Raw genomic sequence first — 20841 nt, forward strand, 5'->3', positions numbered from 1 at the left:
GCAACAGCCTGCTTCTCATTCACACATGGGAGCTGTAGTCATCAGTTTTTATGGATAAGAAAGGTATTGCAATGTCCTTCTGATACAGTTCTGTGGCATTTTACCTTTGGGTGGTTTGAAACTTTAATGTGTAATCAGAGCCAAATCCCAAGATGTTAACTACTCCCCAGAATCATAAACTATTATTGCATTGTTTTCATAACAGTGACAAATGAAAAACAAAGATTTTCAAAAACAGGCAATGAATGTAGGAACCCAGCAAAATAAAACGAGGCAAGAAAAAAGAGAGAGGTTTGTTATCTTTTCAAAAAGTCACAATATCATTTAATATAAAACACTTTTGAATATAACATAATGAGGAATCCATGATCAGGACCAATCCACTACCACTTGAACACTGCAGTTGGGGAGGAGATCCGCCTCGACAGCAGCTGACTTCAATGGTACTTCCAAGTGCACACAGAAAAGGGTTGAAACATGCATTTACTACATTGTACAAAGTCAAAAGCGAAAAACAGGAGGTCTTTTATTTGCCTTTACTGGCAGAGAGTCTCTGCCGCCTTGTGAGGGATCCAGAGGCAAAGGGGGGGACAGTCTTGATAGTTGGGCATGTACAGAGGTGTCCATTTGTTTCCTGGCACTTTGGGATAAGTGCCTTCTTCTCTTTTAGACCGACAGCTGAAGGGAAAGCGGAAACTTGGTGTAAGGCAGGATATGACTTAACAGACTTTAGATATTTAAGATAACACTTGTAGACTTGCTTAATTTTGACAAACAGCATTGTTAGTCCGGCCCCTGTGCTGTGTGGTCCACCTACAGTGTTTTGTTGGTCTTGGCAGTAACAGATAGATGTCACACACGCTCCCCCACCACGTTGCTGGTAACGATCAATGAGTAAGGAAACACAGTGTCCATTCAATTTTTTTTTCTTGGAAGCAAGCATCATTCTTAAGTGTGATTTCCCAGTTTTTCAACGTCAGATATGTGAGAAATAGACTTTAGAAGAAATGGAGGAAATTCCTCTCTTTTGTCCATTCACACTGACGTTCTTTCCCCCCCTCCCTGACTCTTCTAGACAGACGTTCACACACACATGCTCACACTACAGATGCCACGGAGGTGACGGAGGTCACCTTATTGTCTTCTGCCCACGGCTGCAGGTTCTGCAGGGCGTAGAGGGAGGAGTTATGCAGGCAGAGGGGGTCCGGCTGCAGTGGCTGGCTCAACGTCTTCTGGAAAGCTTCCTGCTGAAGCTGCAGCATCAGCCGGTTGGCCTGCTGCCTCTCGGCCTCTCTCTCCTCTGCAGTCTGTCTTCTGCATGAAAAATGACGCAAAACGAGAACAAAAGGATTTTTTTTTATAGTGGATGTATACACATGGATTTGGGTCACATACAGCGGCACGTTAAGCAATGTTTACCTGATGTTCCGAACCAAAAAAATATCATTTAGATTTACTTTGAAAAGAAAAAAAAAGTAGAAAGAAAATTTGACTGTTTCTCATAAATTACAGGATTGATTAATATATTCAGGCCTTAAAGATAAAACATGACAAGAAAAAAAACTACAAATGCATGCTGTAATTTTTATTTTATGTCAAGAGTGAGAGAAGACTGAACCACTGCATCAGCAAAGATCTGAGAAAAATAATGAACTGCCTGCAGAAGTACAGTAAAGCTGGTCTTTACATTGCTCTGAATAAATAAATAAAAAACAAGAAATAAACAATCACGCCGGCCAGAAATTGGATTGTCTTTTCCTAGTTTCTCATTAATAGCAAAGGAGACCATGAGCAAGACAATTAAAACATGAAGAAATTAAAAAAGCAAAAAAATCCTTTTCTGTAGGTTTCTAAATGTTTCCCATTAAAACCTGCTCTTTTTTGCCAAATGGTTGCTATGCCTGAATGTTTATTCAACACCTGTGCCACAGACTTTTAGCTTCAGGCTAGGAGACGGCCGACCGCGATGAGTGACAGGTGACGGTGAGGGAACACAGCAGACAGAGAGGGAGGATATGCAGAGCACCTCCTGCCTAAAGGTGAAAAGTTACATCTGTTTTTCTTTTCTTTTCAGAGCAATAACAGCGCACATCCTGTCTGTCCTGTAGGACAAAAATGGAAGAGCTGCAGTGTTTATGGAAGAAGGCATCTAATGGAAAACACTGTATGTATATACTGACGTGTGGATATTTAAGTCCTCGTCTTTTCCAGATTGTGCTCCCATTTACACTTAGATGTGTGTGAAACGTTGACTTCATGCAGCATCTCTATTTCTGAGTTAAACACAACATACAGACAAATTCTCGTCTCATATGTTTCCATAACTAGGAAATACGCATTCTCCTATCACTGTTAGAGCAATTCAGTTGGCTTTTAATAGCAATCTTGGTGTTACAAATAAAACAACCTGTAACAAATTCATTAAAATCAGCAGCAGCATCAAAATGGCAGGCAGGAATCACAAGCAGGAACACACCTCTAAAACACTCTTTCATGCACACTAACCTCCATCCATTAGCCACACATTATTGTTAACAGCATTATCATAATCTGATTCCCTGGCTGTTGATTTGATCATCCTCTTGTTACTAGCGTAGTCGTCACGCAAAGACATCCCTCATGCTCATCCTATCAGGTGCACACTGCACGGGGACGGCATAAATCTCAGCAAAAGTAGGAAATCAGAAAAGCGAGTTAAACCAATTCCCCTGTTACTCGTGACGTGCCGTTCAGTCAGCAAATAGTTTTATTATTATCAGATTAACATTTTCATTAATTTGTATTGCATTTTTGTGGTGGAAACGGGTATTGTTTGGTGTCATTGATGGATTTTTTTTAGAGTAAAAGCACCTTTTTTGTGTTTGAAAAGTGAATGATCACCAAACCAAATTCTTCCACGTTAATCTTAGACAAATAAGGCAATAAAGTTATTCAAAAATGCAAAAAAAAAAAGCTTTTAACTGTTTGCCATGTGAAACTAATATGAAATTCATTCTAAAGAGCATTAAGGTAATTTAAACATAAAACCCCTTAAGGTAATGACTTAAGGTAATTTAGTTGTTCGTAATATACTTATGAAATATATGTCCTGCCCCTTTAACAATAGGCAGGGCATCATAATTCGATTTCCTACTCATTTACTTCAAAATGGCTATAAACAACAGTTAGAATGAAGTGAAAGTGTGTGTGTGTGTGTGTGTGTGTGTGTGTGTGTGTGTGTGTGTGTGTGTATTCTGTATATGCACTTGGCAGTCAATTCCTCCTGTGAGTGTTTCAGTATTGCTTTGGACAGCAGGTTTCTAAAAAGCCTTTCAGGAGGCTCAGGAGTAATTGTGCTTGGTCAAGTGAACTGGCCTCGACTGGCAGCTAAGCTAAGCAAAATAGGTGTTGTGTTGTACAACTCCTTGAACGCTGTGGGGAGTTTTACTTGTATTTGAAGGAAGACATGGATAAGCATTTGGGAAGCAAGTGTAAAACAGAGACAAATTCAGAGCTGTAGGGTTTTGGCTCAAGAAAGTGTCGCTTCTGAGTGAACATTCTGTCTTCATAAAGTCAAATAGCCCCTGAAAAAATCCATCAAAGTCTTTTTTCTTTTTGCATTAAGAGATCATGAGGGGGAAGAAAAAGTTAGGTATGCCATGTGGAAGAGAGAAACACTGTACTGCACCAAATCCCATTTAAAGTGAATGAGCACCCTGCTGCAGTCTTACCGCCATTTTGTCCGCCTGTTCTGAAACCAGGTCTTAACTTGTGCATCCGTCATCTTTAGGGCCTTTGCCAAAGTGGCGCGCTCGGCCGACGCCAGGTACTTCTGCCGGTGAAATCGTTTCTCTAGCTCGCAGATCTGCACCCGGCTGAAGGAGGTGCGAGGCTTTTTTCTTTTGGGTGGCGTCCGGTTCTGGTAAGGGTGGCCGATGCGTCGGGTCACAGAGAAGGGCGAGAGGGCAGCTGAAAAAGGAAAAAAAGTGGACTTAGATGGTTTTTCAATTTAATATTTCTTCCATTCATAAACATACTTATTATTTCTATTTTTAACTGTAATGACATCATTATTTCTGAAGTGTGAACTCATTTCTCTTAAGGCTTTGTTTGGAGACAGTTGTAAACACAGTTCCAATTTCCAGTCTTCATATTGAAAACAACACACTGGTTTTTACAGGAGAGAGGAACAAAAAGTTGATGCACATCAATAATTCAAAGTCATAATTTGCTTGGAGCTGACGCAAATTAGCTCAGTATTAAAAAGTAATATAAAGACTGGAGATTCAACATTTTGCTTTTTTTACATGTTAAATTGAAGCCATGAGAGTGGCTCTTAAAAATGAATTGTGACACAAATTGCTTTGATACAGTTATCGGGGGGAAGGGGGTGACTCACCTGGGCAAGCCCCCTTTGGAAAAGGATAGTCTGCAAGAAGGCCACTGCCGTCTCGCAGGTGAGCAAACTCAGGGTAATAGCATTTGGCTAATGTCTCCATAGTGCTCCAGACAGGGACCCTGCTGATGTCTCCCTTGGGGAGGGGACAGAGGGACCCGGTGGCCTCCGGCCCCCCTGGGGCATCCCCGGCTCGGCTCTCCTCTGCCTGCTCCGCTAAAGGAAAGGGAGACACAGTGAGGTCCCACATCTGGAGCACAGCAGCACCTGCCGCCGGGCGGGCGGGCACCAACGCATAGCAGCTAATCATATGAAGGAGGCCTAAATGATGAACAGAGTCTACTTTAATGTCATTTACTGCTCGCTCTTAAGTTTGTGTTTGGAGATGTTTTGCTAGAAAATGAGATATCTGCCATTCAGAGAAAATAAGTGACAACCAGCAGGGTTTCATAGATAAATCAGACACAAACTGGTTGGCGAAAAAGACTCATCCGTTAAAATACTACTAAACTACTACACTAAAATACAATTCTGAGACTTTGGAGGATATTATCCTCCCATTACAGAAATCATTTCTAAATATATAAAGTATTAGCACAAAATATCTTAGACTTAAACATCAAAGCTTCAACAGTGTTCTTACATGACTTCTTGAATGAAAACATCATTTCAGCAGTATTGACAACACATTTTACACATACTGTTATTGGTTTTCATGCAGATACAAATACTTTCACACACATATATATTATTGAGGTTTTTCTCATTTGATTAAGCTGTAAATCTCCATATCATGTATAAAGTATCTGAAAAAGATGTTCCTTTTTTTCAATGGCAATCTAGTTCAAAAGGAAGAGTAATGTGCAATAAGTATGCATTCATTATAAAACAAAATCAGGAAAATAATGCCACAGGGGCTTTGCCTTTTCATTTCCTTTGTTTTTGTGCCTTTTATAAAATATAAATTACACATTGTCACAGCATGAGTGAATGTTAAGGGTGTTCCTTCTTTCTGTGCCTCAGGTCCTGGTGGTTCACTTTCACGAGCTGGGTATTAATAACAACTTATCCTCTGCATCATAAAATATCTATGAATTCTGTCTATTTTGTCAGCCATGGGTAAACAGAAGATCAATAAATGTAATGAGATCGTTGGCCATGGATCCACTCCCCCAGCCACACTCTTATTTTGAAGCTGAATGGAGATGAAGTGCTTAAAAAATGTGTTCCTCCCGATCTTTGTGTTGTTCCTCTCCAGCAAGCTGTTTTGCCTGCTGTCTTACAGGGTGTTTATCTGTTTTTGTTTTGTCAGAAAAATCACCAGGAGCCGAAATGAATATGAAAACATCTGCATGGATGTCCCCTCGGGGTTACGTGCTGCCACTGCCGCTGCTCTCAGAGTTTCAGCGACCTGAAAATTCATTTGCTGCTCACGCGTTGGCAATTTGGATGGAAAATGGAACATGAAGCCATTATGTGCTCGGCACACATTTCCAGGGAGCTTGCCAGTGTCCCCTGATGGTCTTGAACACGAGTGGCAAATTGAAGCGCACACAAGCAGATGATTTGTAAAGTAAAGATAAGCAGCTAGATTGTGCCGTTGCAGTAGGTCACAGAAAGTTTACATCAGCTTTGTGTAAATGAGCAACACGGATTTAATGTCTGACGTGAAAACCTGCTGAGTTTATTGGCTTTTACTGTGGATTTATTGTAGCCATGACCTCTCTGTTTTATCCTCTCTTAATGTTAATCTCCTATGGTAATATTCATCTATAATATAACTTCACGTAATGCGCTGCTTCGATGCTCAATAATAATAAAATGGTAATTGTAGCCCTCTTATTTTCCTTTTGAGACTTGGACAGCCATCTGTGGTATTTAGTTGTGACTTTATAATGAAAAAACCCTGTGTTATCTCTAGAATATTACTATAGGGTGACTGTAACACCTCTTTGGCCTTTAATACTGACTCATTGTGAACTTACTGTACTTCATAACTCCAGCAGACCCTAACGATGATTATTCCATGATGCCTCTGCTCTGTAACAACTGAGTGGTCATTTTTGGTTAGTCGTATCATTGCCTAAATCAACGTGGAGCCCTACGGGTCACAGGGGGAGAGCATGCAGGCCTGTTGTTGCTCCCAGCAGCAGGTCTGGCTAAATAATACTGCATTAGAAGGCTATTTCGGGCCATCTGTGGGCTAACTAATGGGCCAGGCACATACAGGCACGTTCAGAGGCAACCCAACATGCAGCAGGATCTTTTGGAGATGCCAACTGCAGCAGAGTATTGCCTTACAGAGTCCAAAATGCTGATAGATATACAATACATGGGTTCTATGGATGCAGCATAAGTTGGACACGAGGTGTAAAACCTGTGAGACTAAAATAGATCAGTGCATATCTTATTGATCCCAGGAGGGAAAATGATCATAAAGAAAATGAAAAAGCTATTTGAAAAAGAAACAGAAGAATAGAGTAAAAATCTATTTAAAAAAAAAATTACTCTTCCAGCGACATCTTTTCAAGGCCTGAAATAACTGCTGAGACTGTGAACTATACACTGTAAGAGTGCACAGAGATGTTCGTGTAAAGAGAGAAAAAGGAAAATTCAAACAATTAAAACTTTCTCAGCTAGAATTAGAAATATGTTACAGCTGTTACAAATTAATTCGTTGCCTGTATGAATTATAATATTCTTCGTATTTTTCATGTCTTTTTTCATATTGTTTCTTTGATAATATAACTTTAGTGATGTCTTGCCATAAAAATGTTCAAAAGGATGCGGAGGGGCGAGATAATAATGATAAAACTAGACTTGTGTCATTTCTAAGCAATGCCCATGATGTGTAATGATGTTATTATAAAGCTCACACATAAAAAATAATGCCAGGAACGAGAACATTAAAGAAAATAAAACACTACTGTGTAGATTATAAATCTGGTTGAGATGAAAACAGTTACTTTCCCTTACAATTAATCATCAAACATGAACATAACTGTCTGTAATTATTTTTGTAATCATTTACTGTTTTCCTAAGCGACGTTTAAACAGAAAGTGAAGAGCCTGTGTAAAAACTGTGAACACTGACACATGTCGAGTTCACCCTGTTCACACTTGTTCATTTATTTATAGACAAAAATAAATAAATAAAAATATTCCCACGACATAGATGCAAGAGGGAGACGAAAATACAACAAAAATAATCAGGCCTTTACTTCCCGGCTGAAAATACTAAATCTGCTGCCTGGGTAACACAATTTAGCATAAGCATTATCAAAAGATAAAATGCCACCGTTGAGAATATGTTTCCCATAATAAAACCACTTATACTTAATAACACTTCTCGGTGACAGCGCCTCCCTTCCCCACAGCGGATATTACCTTTGTAGCAATCTAATAAATATACCCGTGAAGGATTCTAAAGGGGATATTGAAATATAACGTGAACATACATTGCTATTTATTACACTATACGGGACAAAAGGAAATACTCTGTTTTCTGCCACGTCTAGAAACAGGAGGGCAGCGACGAGTTCAAGCACAGATGTAGGCTAAAAGGATTTTTCTGACTTTTTTTTTTTCTGACAGATTTACTGGAGAGAAAAGGAGTTTAATTATGTTTTTTATTGGTGTTAGGTGGATTATAGAGCTGTTCATGCTGTATTATGAGCCTGTTTATTGTCTAAATGTACAAACGACCTGCATTATCTTCTGTCATTAGTATTACTGTATAATCATAATCAGCATTAATGTTATTATCAGCAGCATTTGTCGTGCTGGTGGTATTATCGTTGATCACAGGGTTAGTTTATTAATTGGATTAGGTGGGTTATCACTCGTATCTACTAATAAATTCACTTCACATCTGACTTTGCTTCTCGTGTGATGCTGGGGACTTTTTTTAAAACCTTTGTAAGCTTTATATTGTTTATGAACTTATTATTAAACAGCTTAAAAGCCTGCATTTGCATAACAGCTACAGCTGAGCTACTTTCTTCTCATCCCATTTTTTTACGCCGTTAAAACAAACCGCAAACACGATTAAAACAACCTCTCAAGATAGAGATAATAAAAAATGGAAATAAACTGTGAAATTAAATCGTTAAGTCACGCAAAAAGAAGCAACATTTGTCTTTAGTGCAGGGGGAAAAATCCAAAATAATGTGCTACAATTAATAACCTGAAAAATACCATAAACACTGTGGTGAAATGTGGGATAAAACAATACTAAGAGGAGGTAAATGATTTATTTTACCCCTTCGCACCAACCAGTGTGGAGGCTAAACGAGTCAGATTTTTGCAGATGGATAACTGAAGACTAAATCCTATCTTTAGCCGCCGTCTGATTCTGCGTTGGCTACCATGATATATGGTCGTCAATTTCTGCTATAACGTGAAAAACGAGAGTCATTTGTGCCATTTAACTGGTTTCTTTTTACATCCCGAAGCAAAACTCCCATTGCCGGCAGAGCTAGAAGCCTTTGGCAGCATGTTTAGCTGCGTAAAGCTGCACTGGACCGTTTCCCCCTCCTCCGGTTTCATCTTGGAAGGCGAGGAGAAAAACAAGAAACTGGGAGAAACATTCAAATCGCATGCTCTGCCATGAGGATAGACGACACTCTGCTTGATTTACGGCCCTTTATATAGGACACGTAGCACGCTAAATCTGGATTGTGTGTGTGAGTGTGAAAGAGAGAGACAGAGCAGGTGCGTTTAGCCGTCCTGCTGCTGCTGCTGCTGTTGTTGCTGATCTTTAGCTGATCAATACAGAGGAAAGAAATAAGCTGCGAAATAATTACAGCGACACAAAGCTGAGAGAAATTAAACGAGGGGCCCTCGGTGACTATGAGTAAAATTGATAAGCCTATTTACACCCTATCTTTTTGCAGATGACATATCGTCCCCCAGTTTTTAATAATTAATCTGATGGAAAGAACTGAAATATGAATATTTAATGCCTTGAAAGGAGGGGTGAGCGCGTGCAATTCCTTGATGCCCTTCATTTTCATCTGTCTTGCGATGACGTCATGAGAAAAAATACTAATGGAACCACCCATGCTAAAAATCAAAATAGGCTGCAACGCGTTTTATCAAATAAAATAAAAAAAGAAAAAGTTTTAAGGTCTCAAACAGACACACCGTTTCTGCACGTTGATTATTTAAAAAAACGGGTTCTTTTTCTAACTCTCCATATCTTTTTGTGACATGAAATGAAAAACTCAAACAAAAGTCTCGAACCAGAAAGCAAATAATGCTTTGAGGAATGAGAGTGTGGGGCAGTGTGCAGAACTGAGAATTAAACTGGGTAAGATAATGGGCATTATGGAGAATAAGAAAAGCAAAGTAAAGGGGGAAAAAAGAAAAGAAACCTCACAATATTTTTTTGCTTTTTACGTTTCATTTTCTCTATTTTAAGAGAAAGAAATATTTATGTTACATTTAAATATTATAATATATAAATATAAATATTTATTATCTGTCTTATTTATGCGCCATTAAATTCCAAATGCCAGCCCCAATTCAAGCAAATGCAAATAAACTATATTTAGAATAAAAAAGATGGTCTCATCTACAAATTGGAACGAATAAGGCTGAAGTCTTTCATTCACCGATTTAATTGGATACATTTCAATTAGCAATGCCAGACTATTTAAAAACAGCATAATAAAATAATAATAATAATAATTATTATAGCTTTACTTATATAGAATTTTACCTCTCTTATGTTATTACTATGACTCGTCTCCCTGTTTTCTGAATTGGCTCATAGAAGGGGGAAAAAAATCATTCATCCTCATGAAAAACCGGGAAACGTTGTTATCCGTCATACGCTGTAAATGGTGAGTGATGGTCCAATACTGATTCATCAGCATGTCTGTGTCAATTTCTCTACTCGTTCATCAGGCTGCCCTTCCAGCATAATAAAAGCGACTCTGTGTGCGCATCTATGATTCGTTATGAATTACAATCTAGATTAAAACATCAGCTCCATTTTGTTGATCTGCTGGGCCCCGCTCGGCACGCGCTCCTCATCGTAACAGAACCAGTTATGTACACGAATTTTACCATTTATCCACACAACAAAAAAAAAGCCTAATGCCACCTATTTTCATCTGAATGCAGTGTGGTGGGAAATGCACGTGGAAGCGCAGAGGGTTGCTCTGAGATGCGTGCACCAACTCTAACTCTGCTATAAAGCAATGGGAAACATTAAACTTCAGGTCTGGTTTACCTGTTAGTCTGTCCTTGGCAAACCTCCTACTGCTCTCCATCCACGGAAAGGTGAAGTTAGCTGCATTTCCCATTCCCATCCCGGGCACCGAGGGGATGCCGGGTCCAATACCCGGCGGATGTGTGGAAGGGGGAGGGGGAGGCGCAGCAGCCCCAGGCGGTGGTGGCGGCGGCATGGGTCTGTGCGCCGGCACCCGAATCACCCCGCCTGCGCCCCCAGAGTTCACATTTACGTTCATGTTCATGCTAACGTTCATGTTCATGTTGACATTATAGGAGCCGGCCAACCCCGCCGCTGCCGCCATGGAGCAGGCCGGGTTGTAGACGCTGTTGTAGCCGTTGCTGTAGACATTGGAGGCCAACGCGTAATCCGGGTCGCCGGTCCGGTTGGGCAGCATGCAACCGCTGGACTGGTCCGAGCTGTTAAGGATCTGGTCGATTCCGAAGCTGATGGGTTCATGCTGCTGCTGGTGCGTCTGGTTCACCTCCTCGATCCCAGTGTGCTCCATTTTTTTCTCTCCCGAAGATGTTTCACTATATCTTAAAAGTGTAGAGGTGTATTTTCGTCATATAGTGATTTACGTGAAAGGAAATCAAATGTTTGTTTGTATGCTGCAGTAATGGGCTGTTTTGTTGCTTTTCAAGCATCGACACAATCTACTCCCAGGAAACTAATAACGTGTCCAGCTCTATCCAAAACCGTGCCATTATTTTTGTCCAGCGGTGGGATCGGATGTTTCCTAAATTAAATGCCTATCCGCCGGGCTAACAAAAAGCGTAGCCTATCCATCTTTAATAAAGCGTTCTATCCCAGTGAATTAGTCACAAGACAGTCTATCAACAAGAAAAGCAGCCGACGATGCCAAATGGTTATCCAGCCTACTTACAGACCAAAATCCGTGATTTCGAGAGGAGGCAGCTCTCTGGAGAGACTTGATGCGCTTTGTTCGCCTACTCTGGCAGAGACAATCCATACGCTGGGGACATGGCAAGATAACCAAGCTCGTCGTATCAAAACGAAGAAGAAGAAGAAAAACGGAACAAACCGGAGGAAGCGAGAAGGAAACGCTGACCTCGCAGGCGTGGATATTAATTGGAGGTGAGAGCGAAAGAGGGCTCTGTTGTGCTGAATGGTGAAGTGCGTTTCAGCAGGTGAGACAACCCTCTGCGTAAAAGCTGCCATTCGGTCCTCCAGCCAAACACCTCCCTCCCTCCCTCCCATCTCTCACTCTTCCCCTCCTCCCTCCTCCACGCTAGGACGGTTGTTTTGCTCGGATCTCTTAAAGAGGCCGCAGCGTTCTATATTTTCTGCAGCTTTTCTTGTATCGAAGTGGAGGTTTGGGGCATTTTATTAAGGCTCGGGCCACAGTCAAGTGGCGTTCAACAGCCTTCCAGTTAATAGTCCCCCTACGACATAGAGATTCGGGAGAAATGTCACGTTGTGAAGAATGTTTGATGTACAAAATGTAATTTTCCATATTTGCAGATATGTAGTTTGAAAATGTTACAGGTTGTGTTTTTAAACAGATTTTCTCAAAGCGGTGATAAAAAAATATATATATTTTCATTAACTTGTATCTTCAAGAATAACCCAAACGTGATCAAGCTTTTGATTTTGTGAAAACTAATCCACATTGTTTCGCTTTTAACTCTTTATAGTTAATTACCTGTTCATTTTTGTAGTTTTGTCTTACTATCCAAAGCTGAAGGCTCCGGGGAACCTTCTCTAACTGCTTGGTTTGAACACCAGAGAGAGCATCTGGGGCCAGGTTTGGTGCAGAACTTAACAGCAAGCGAGAACCATCGTGAAAACAATTAAGCACGAGACGTTTCTGTGCTTGTGTACGTTGAATTAAACAGTTTACATCCAGTATTCCACGTAGGCTACTCACCCACATTCAGGTCAGTAAACTCTCGGCGAGGATGAGACAAAATGGCCAAAAAAAATATGAATGGGCCTGGTGATCTTTAAAGGCAGGACACAACAAATGGCGAGCAGATTGATGTGTGCGAGGCGGGCTGAGACAATGATCTGTTGCGCTTTGACGGACAATGAAGCCATAAATCCGCCGATATTGACGGGAAGTGTGCAGAGTACAGGCCTGGTTAAAAGGCACTGATAGGCCCATTTCAGCGTACATTATCACAAAGTAATGAAATGTAAACCCAGTGGTGAGCCAGATTTAGTCTGCGTCTGGAAGACAACATATTGACCCAGCATAGATAGATAGATAGATAGATAGATAGATAGATAGATAGATAGATAGATAGATAGATAGATAGATAGAAAATTAAACAAATAAATAAGAGGTGGACTCATGGAGCCAGATGTGAAAAGCGGAGCTGCTGATTTGCACAGATTATTTAACTTCTCTTCGCCCGAAGCGACGACGTGGATCGCCAGGTCTCAATTCAATAAAAATGAAAAATGGCTTATAATAAAAGGGCGACACGGGGAAAAACGAATTTAATATATCACCGTTTTATTACGCACTTATTTCACTTTCCGTGCGAATAAAGATATCTCTCAACTGCACGAGGTGGCTAGAGGGAAGCATAAAAATCAATTGTGAGAATTCAAGGCCATATCAATAACGGCGCGGGGACGAGAACAGCGCGAGTGGAGCTGCTATTAGGCCTGTTTATATTTGCGCGTTACGGTGAAATGAATAGGGACGAGAGGATGCACTGAGCCTCAGATCAGCTTACTGACAAGGTAATTGGCCGTTTATGCAAAACCGGGAGGATCTATGGGCAGGAAGGCGGAAAATAATGTTCGAAGGCCTCTTTGGGGTAACACCTCTCCCTGTCTGTGATGTCAGCTGCAACGATTTTGATTAATCTTTAATCATCTGTAGTTTTTTTGTGCATAACTCTCAATGCAAAGCAAGCAACGGTTTGTACACGGCGTCACGGCTGTTATACTTAACCAAGTGAAGGATATAAAGGCACACAATGAAACGCCTGACTGAAAGTGTGTCAATAAATAAATGTGTACAATTTCCCACTGTTTCTAGCCTCATGGTGGGAAACCTTTCACACTTACGTGTTCATTTTGAGTGCAAAACCTGTCATGATTTTAAAGCAAATTATTCTTAAACCTTTATATTTATATATATACATACATCAGAGAACCAATAAGTTTGCACAGATACGGCTAAGCTCATGCCATTCTCAGTGTTATATATCACTTATGTGAAGACGCATTATCACTATTACACATAGCCTAATCTAAAATAACAATGTATCTCCACTTTGGGGAAAATTAACCAAAATGAATGCACATTGAATTTGTCTTAAAGGGTATTTTTGGAAACAATTTAAAATACGAATGGAAGAATCATTAAATTCCGGTTCCACGGTGAAAATCTTCCAGCTTCCAATGAGACAGAGTATTATATGGTTATAAAAGCTTGCATGCTGAACAGAGTTGTAAAACTGCACACCTCTGATCATCAGGAGCAATATCTAAGATGTCTTTATTGAGCCTGACAACCCGATCTTACTCAACAAGACACCAAGTGTCTCTTTTCATTATTCTCAACAGTTCAGGCTGTTTGTCGTGATTAGCTCCCGAGTCTGCTGTTGGAATGAAGCACCAGGGAATCAAAGGGCTTTATAAAAGTTATCTCCTTTCTAATGTGCAGTTTGGGACTCTTAATGATGGATTGTGTAGCTTGTTGTCATGTGATCATATTTGATTGAATTACATCGATCTGCTGCTCTGAATTCATTTCAAACTATTATTTGTGTTTGAATGATGTTTCTTTCCTGTGACCAAGCAGGAACCCCCCAAAAATAATTCAGCACCATAATACACAGTCTAAATGGATGTATACACGTTATACACCACCTATAGATACACGTGCCTGCATTAACTGCAACAGCAATCACTGTCTCACCGTAATGACACACTTCTGTATGAATGGCCTAAGCTCCCTTGCTCTAAATGCCTATAAATGTATCTTTTGTCCTCCTCTTATATATCGCCCCTTCAGCTAAATTATCATTAAAAGTTAATTTAATAATCCATAGCGGCAAAACATACAGGGGGGCTTACATTATAATATTTTTTTTTTAATAAGGGCCCCTGATTGATCACGGCTTGCCGTTATAAAGATATATAAAACAGGCCAGTTTGTCTATAGGTTTTAAATGCACACGTAACGCGATGCTGTGCAGGATTGCAATCAGCAATTTTACTAATGCAATAAAGTCCCATAACCATTGAAGGTATAACCTCACAGCCATGCACTGACACACTCACACGCACGCTCTCAATAAGAGAGCCCCTCGCTGACTTTGCCCAAAGGCGTTGTCTATGGTTGCCGGCTGTGCGTGATGAATCGTTATCTCCAGGCGATGCTGCTCGCCTGGGTAATAAAGTACCAGCAAAGCGGAGACAAAAGGAATTTGTCACAGTTGCCTCCCCGATATATTAGTGACCTACCGGCCGATTTAGCTTTCATTTGGGTCGGGACCAGGGGGCTGCACACCAAATTAAAATGAACGGGGAATATAAGAAGCAAAAGGGCAAAGTTACGCTTGTACCAACCAATAGAAGCTTGGCTCAGGTATCGGGAGGGGTTCATCGTTTTCTACTTAAAATGACTGTATAGACGTCCTCCTGGGCCTACACAAATATATTACACTGCTACTAACAGTATCATTCATTTCTATGTGGCCTTTAGTTGTGCTCTCAGTATGCACAGGGCCATCCGAAACAGATTGTACACAGACTCGCAGGGGCGCAATGCTTCTGAAACAGCACAGTCAATCAGTCTCTCTTTATTAGTTTAGAGCATTAAAGTACATTTGAACAGGCACATCAATCTAGATTGGTTTCTATATTTATATAGTGTTTTAATCATATCAGAAAGAAAAGAGATGCACAGATGGCAAATATGACTGTCATAACACAGCAGAATGTAACATGCTGCAGCAAAGAAAAAGCTGAGAAATTCTGTATTTCTGTCATTTTCTGTAACATGTGAGAATACTCAAACAACATGGGCCACTATTCCCTCTATAAACTTTGCACCACAGTGTGGAGCATGAAGTTCTAATCATTTAATCTGATTAAGCTTGTTGCTGTTGTAGCTGCTGCTGTTAACATTGTTAGCTTTTCTTTTGTGTCATTATTTGTGTCAAGTTTCCTCGTTATTGGTGCCTATTCCACAATTCGTTCCCCAAGATGCTTCTATAAGGAAAAATAATGAGGACAGAAATAAGGTTGGTTTTTTTAGTGTAACCTGAGTCCATTAGTATGACTTATGTTAGTCTTGGTATAGCTCTGTTGTCAGAGAATTATCTTCTTAGAATTATTCACCTATATATAGTTCAAGAACTATTTGTTGATGGATTTGGTTTGAGCTCTTCAACTTAAAGCCAAAGACCCCACCAGGATAAGGAAATAACATTTAACACCATTTAGAATTTGAATCAAGCACGCAATTAAAAGTTGCATTTAGAGGATCCCAAAGATCATATTATACCAGTTAAAAAACCTAACAAAAGCTACACCAGATAGTAGGAGTGTCCGATAATGGATGTCCACTTCCTAAGTTGTCTGATAACTGACTCATTTAAATTGACAGCTGAAATGATCCCAGGCCTAAGAGGGGGGATCATTAATGTCAGAGATTAATGTGACAAAGCCTGTCAGCCTCCTCTGCTGCTGTTAGGTTGAATTTCAGAGCAGAAACACCCAGAAAAAACAGGGTACAGTGGTTCAAAAAGGGAGTTTGTTCATTTGTAAAGTCTTTCACACCAAGATTTGGAACACACCAGACACAATGGTTCTGAAATCTGAAATGCTTGTTTTGCTGTTCATTGCTATTTATTCTCTATTTCTGTAACGCATTCACAACCCTACAGCACATGAAACTTTTAAAAACAACGCCACCTCATCACTTTGTCACGTAATAAGTTTAGATTTCATGGTGTGAAAAAACAAAAAAGAAACACAACTAAAATGGGCGACTGTACGTGGACATAATTTTTTATTCTATAAATTTAAAAAAAAAAAAAAAACGGATGTCCCAAATGTCCAAAGGCTTGTTTGGAAACACATTTACAACCTGGATGGAGCAGAGGGGCCCAAAAACTTATGCACCCACCTCTGACTTTATGATGTTAAATGACATGCAAACTGACCAGTCAAGAGAAAAGATCAGCACAGGTTTTCATTACCCAAGAGTGTGAGCAAAAAGCAAACTTCAAAAGGCATGAAGTGGCACTTTATTCATCAGGGATAGCTATCTTAAACCTAATCACCTGCTCTGCCAACTTCATCACACCGCACTGTTTTCATCCAATAAATTACAAATACAGAGAGGTGAAGAGTTTTTATAAATGCCTAGACTTTGTGGCATAAAAACAGAAGTTGTATGATGCGTAGTTGTAAGAAAGCAGTTCAAGTGACTTATTGTGCCAATCTCCCAACCTCAGAGCCAAGCAAACTGTTCAGTCTTTACATTTTGTGTCAGTTCCTATTTTCAACATTAACCACTTTTCAAAAGGAAAATTCTTTGCTTATAAAACACACAGTGACCCAGTTAACTTCAGCCTGGTCGCATAATGTAATAATAGCTTCCTAAATAATGTAATAATTAATATTATTCCAACTCATTTGGCATTTCTTTCTTCACAATGCCATGATAATGTGCTGCTAATTGCTCCTGGATGGGACAGGCCAGCCATTCTCATACCTTATTCCCATTTTTTAAAAGCTATGCTGAAGTAAAAAAAAATCTATTCAGTATTATCACTGTTGATGTTCAAAATTGAAAACATAAAAAAGACAAAAAAAAAAGGGGTGACTATAGGCTAATAGCATTTTGCGGCATGAGAGCATTACTTCTTTAACGGTGAGTTTCTGCACTGGAACCATACTTCATGGAGGATGTTGCAGCCTGTGGAGCCTCTTTTGTTTTCAGTGTACAATAAACAGGGTTCAATGATTCAGGGAGAATCACCAGTCCGCAGAGCGCAGAGCCGCCAGTGTCCTGCAACAAATTAGAAAACCCATAAAGAACCATCGCCTGCTGCGGAACCCTTTTTATTGAGAGTGTAGAATTACATTATTCTGCATTTGGAGGGTTCAGTCCTTGACTCTTCGCCTCCCTCAGGGGAAACCTGGCGCCTCTTGCCCGTATCAGACGACTCGAAACTGAACGGAGAGGAAAAGAGGAGGGGGGGGGGGGGGGGGTATGGGTGTGTGTGTGGGGGGGGGGGGGGGGCATAGGAAAAAAAAAGACGAGAAAGCGCTGAAATGCAGGATTGGGACTTGAAGGATGGAGGGATGTCATGTGCACTGAGCTTCACAGGCCTCTGTAGAAGGTAACTTACTATTATTATTATTACCATTATTATCATTATTATTACTCGAACCGTTTTTCATCTCTCTCTAAATGTCAATTTGAAAATAAAGAGAAAAGCGACATCATGAGGTAAAATAAAGACCGTCACTTCATTACTAAAAGTTAGATTTCTGGACTCCATCTTTTCCTCGTTTCTTTTAAATGCAAACCGATTCATTTTGCTTTTCTCAGCTGTTTGCCTCAGATAAACCCATCGATTAGACATCAGTTAGATTCCGAGCCGGGGCTTTATTGAGTAAGTTGGTGAGCCTTAAAGTGAATTACAGAAACTGCTCTGCCCCTCCGGTGAACTATTTACGTGAATCTAATTTACTTTGATAAAGACCATCTATTTTATTTACTCTGATCGCCATTTTCATCGCAGCTTTATTGTGAGATTGTGGAAGATTATGAGTTTCCTTTTCAAACCAATCACTTTATTTAGGTGAATTCTGTCATTTAAACCGAAGACAATGGACTTTGGATATTTTATTCTTCTTCTTCTCATCACTATTATTATTATTATTATTGATGTTGTTTGCTTTGAATTGCAATTCTAATTACGGAATGGTTCATGATATATGCAATAAAGTTGTGTTGTTTTTTTTTTTCAATCAACACTCTTTAAGCAATTAACAAGCAACGTTTTAAAAAAAAAAAAATTAACATTGATGTATTTTTTGTCTACAGGAGTAAATCGCTAACAGCACCGATTTCATCCAGAACTGTTGCAACACAACCAGGAAGAAGTTCAGCGTTGCATCCGACTATTTCCTGCTGTGGTGGTGCAAATGAACATTCTGTTGCCTTTTTAATGACTAGTTATGTTTTTCCTTTTCTTCTTTCCCCAAATTTGTGTCTTATTTGATTCGACAATTCTATGCAGATTGAATATTTAATGTTATTTGTCACCTTGTTGTATGTCCCTCGTTTAAAAACGTTGTTTTAACAGAAAATGTACCCACCTCTTTTGCTAATTGCCAGCATTAAAGGCCGACATTTGAATAATCTTAACATCTGGGCCCCAAACTGTGACGAATTTCTACAGTAAAACTGTCTCAACTGTTTGCTCATCCTCCTCGACAACCCTGCTCCTGCACTGAGAGCCTGCTGTACACATGCGTCGTATTTAAGTGTAATTGGCCGTATCATTGGCTTTTGTCTTGTTTACAAAGCGGGCAACAGGAGCGGTAATTTAATTTCCTCCGCCGCATTGAAGGGCCACCAGCCGCCTGTCAAGCCGAGCTCAGCCTCCCTTTCCCCGGGCTGCGGGCAGGAGAATGGCCCCCGGCGATTCTGGAAAGGGAGGAGGAAAGAGGAGGAACGGAGGGGGAGGAGAGAGTGGCATCTGCCTCTAAATAAAAGTCAATATGAATGATGAAATGAGCTGAGATAGAAACAAAAATAAATAGATGAATATAAAACAGCATTTATAAAATGATATATGGCTATAACCAGGAAGGATGTAACATGTTCCTTTCATGTTTTATGTGTTTTCCCACAAGCATAACATTCTAAATGTATATCTGGAAAATCAACTTTCCAAAATGCATATAATACTTATTGTGCTTAAAGTCCAACTAGGTTAATTGCTGTCTATCTTTTTTCAGTATCAGCTTTTTTTTTTTTAGATTTCTTTACAGACATTTCATAGAAAGGATCATTAGATCATCACAGGAACAAGATGACTGGGAACAACAACAAAAAGGCAAGCTAACATAAACGTTATCTAAGGGAGTGATTTAATGAGATTATGATGAAAATAAAAAGCAACATTTCCAGGTTGAAGTCTTGAAAGCCACGTATGAAAACAACAAACAGGGATTTTATTAGCCAGTCGGAGGTGGAGTTACAAATATTACATGTGTTTGTTTTTCCAGAAAAGCATAAATGGGTTAGGAGGGCTTTAAATTCATGGTTACGGCTTTGGTTTACTATAAAACATCCAACAGTTTGAAGAAAAAACACGACTCAACTTTAGGAGCACGAAATCTGAAAAAAAAAAAAAAAAGCTTTTGGTTGTTTAATTCTTCTGTTTAAATAAAACGCTTTCATTAAGTCTTTGTGTTTTGTCCAGAAATGTTTAAAGGGGTAAAACTATTTGCAGTCTTACATGAATGAACTCTATAATTGGCATTAAACAGGTTTGAGGAAGAATTAGCCGTATACAGTGTTGTGTTTGTTTACTACACCAGCAGAGAGAAAGAAAGATGGCACATCAGGCCTGAGGGCACATCATTATTAGAGTGCCTGGCTTCCCTCCACCTCTTTACATCTACATCCCCACCCCCACCCCTCTACTAGACTCACTTCATCCACTCCTAGGGGTTGTCGAAGGCCAAACACAGCCAGTCACCTCGTGGAAGCTACCATACAGTGCAGCACTAATTACGCCATGATACAACGCAATATTCCTCTGCAAATATTCCCACATAAATTTCACAAGCCATTAAAAATACAGCGGGTGAGATCGTTTAAATCACGGCGTCCCAGTACATTACAGCATGATGCTGGATTTTACACCACCGCCAAATGTGCCAAGTCCCCCCGGTTGAATGGCAACCTGGTAGGCATTAACTCAACATAATGTCTCACAAATTAAAGTATTGCTGGGGCTACCACCACGGCATCAGATAAATGTGCTCTATTAGGAGACCCCAAGCTGTGCACAAAACAATTGATTGCCTGTTTGTGTTTTCATATGGCATCCGTGCACATGCGGAGTGATGGATGAGAGCCCGCCATCTCAAGTTGCTGTTAGTCGATTGCTGTTTTTCTTCCTTCTCTTTTAATAGGAAAGTTGGCCAGTCCACGCACACGAACGCTATGTTTTCTTTATTGAAGCTGGAGGAAGGCTGAGAAGGCGAG

The 20841-nt window shown here is 40.0% G+C and overlaps 1 protein-coding gene across 4 annotated transcripts; it reads right to left on the reverse strand.

Moving 5' to 3' along the window:
* Positions 1-276: 276 nt before the first annotated feature.
* Positions 277-11777, reverse strand: tlx2 (T cell leukemia homeobox 2). Of its 4 annotated transcripts, none has more exons than XM_075481939.1 (6): positions 10614-11777; positions 4379-4591; positions 3711-3948; positions 1134-1311; positions 818-877; positions 277-678 (listed from the first exon to the last, which is right to left on the reverse strand). In XM_075481939.1, exons 1-6 carry the CDS (start codon positions 11119-11121, stop codon positions 667-669), a joined length of 1209 nt encoding a protein of 402 aa, XP_075338054.1. In that variant the 5' UTR covers positions 11122-11777; the 3' UTR covers positions 277-666. The 4 variants fall into 4 exon arrangements, with proteins under 4 accessions (XP_075338054.1, XP_075338056.1, XP_075338053.1 ...); XM_075481938.1 differs by having other exon boundaries at positions 278-678; positions 1134-1314; positions 10614-11776; XM_075481941.1 differs by lacking the exon at positions 4379-4591 and having other exon boundaries at positions 1134-1314.
* Between the last annotated feature and the right edge of the window lie 9064 nt (positions 11778-20841).

This window comes from Odontesthes bonariensis, chromosome 13, assembly GCF_027942865.1.
Source record: "Odontesthes bonariensis isolate fOdoBon6 chromosome 13, fOdoBon6.hap1, whole genome shotgun sequence".
Lineage (NCBI taxonomy): Eukaryota > Metazoa > Chordata > Actinopteri > Atheriniformes > Atherinopsidae > Odontesthes > Odontesthes bonariensis.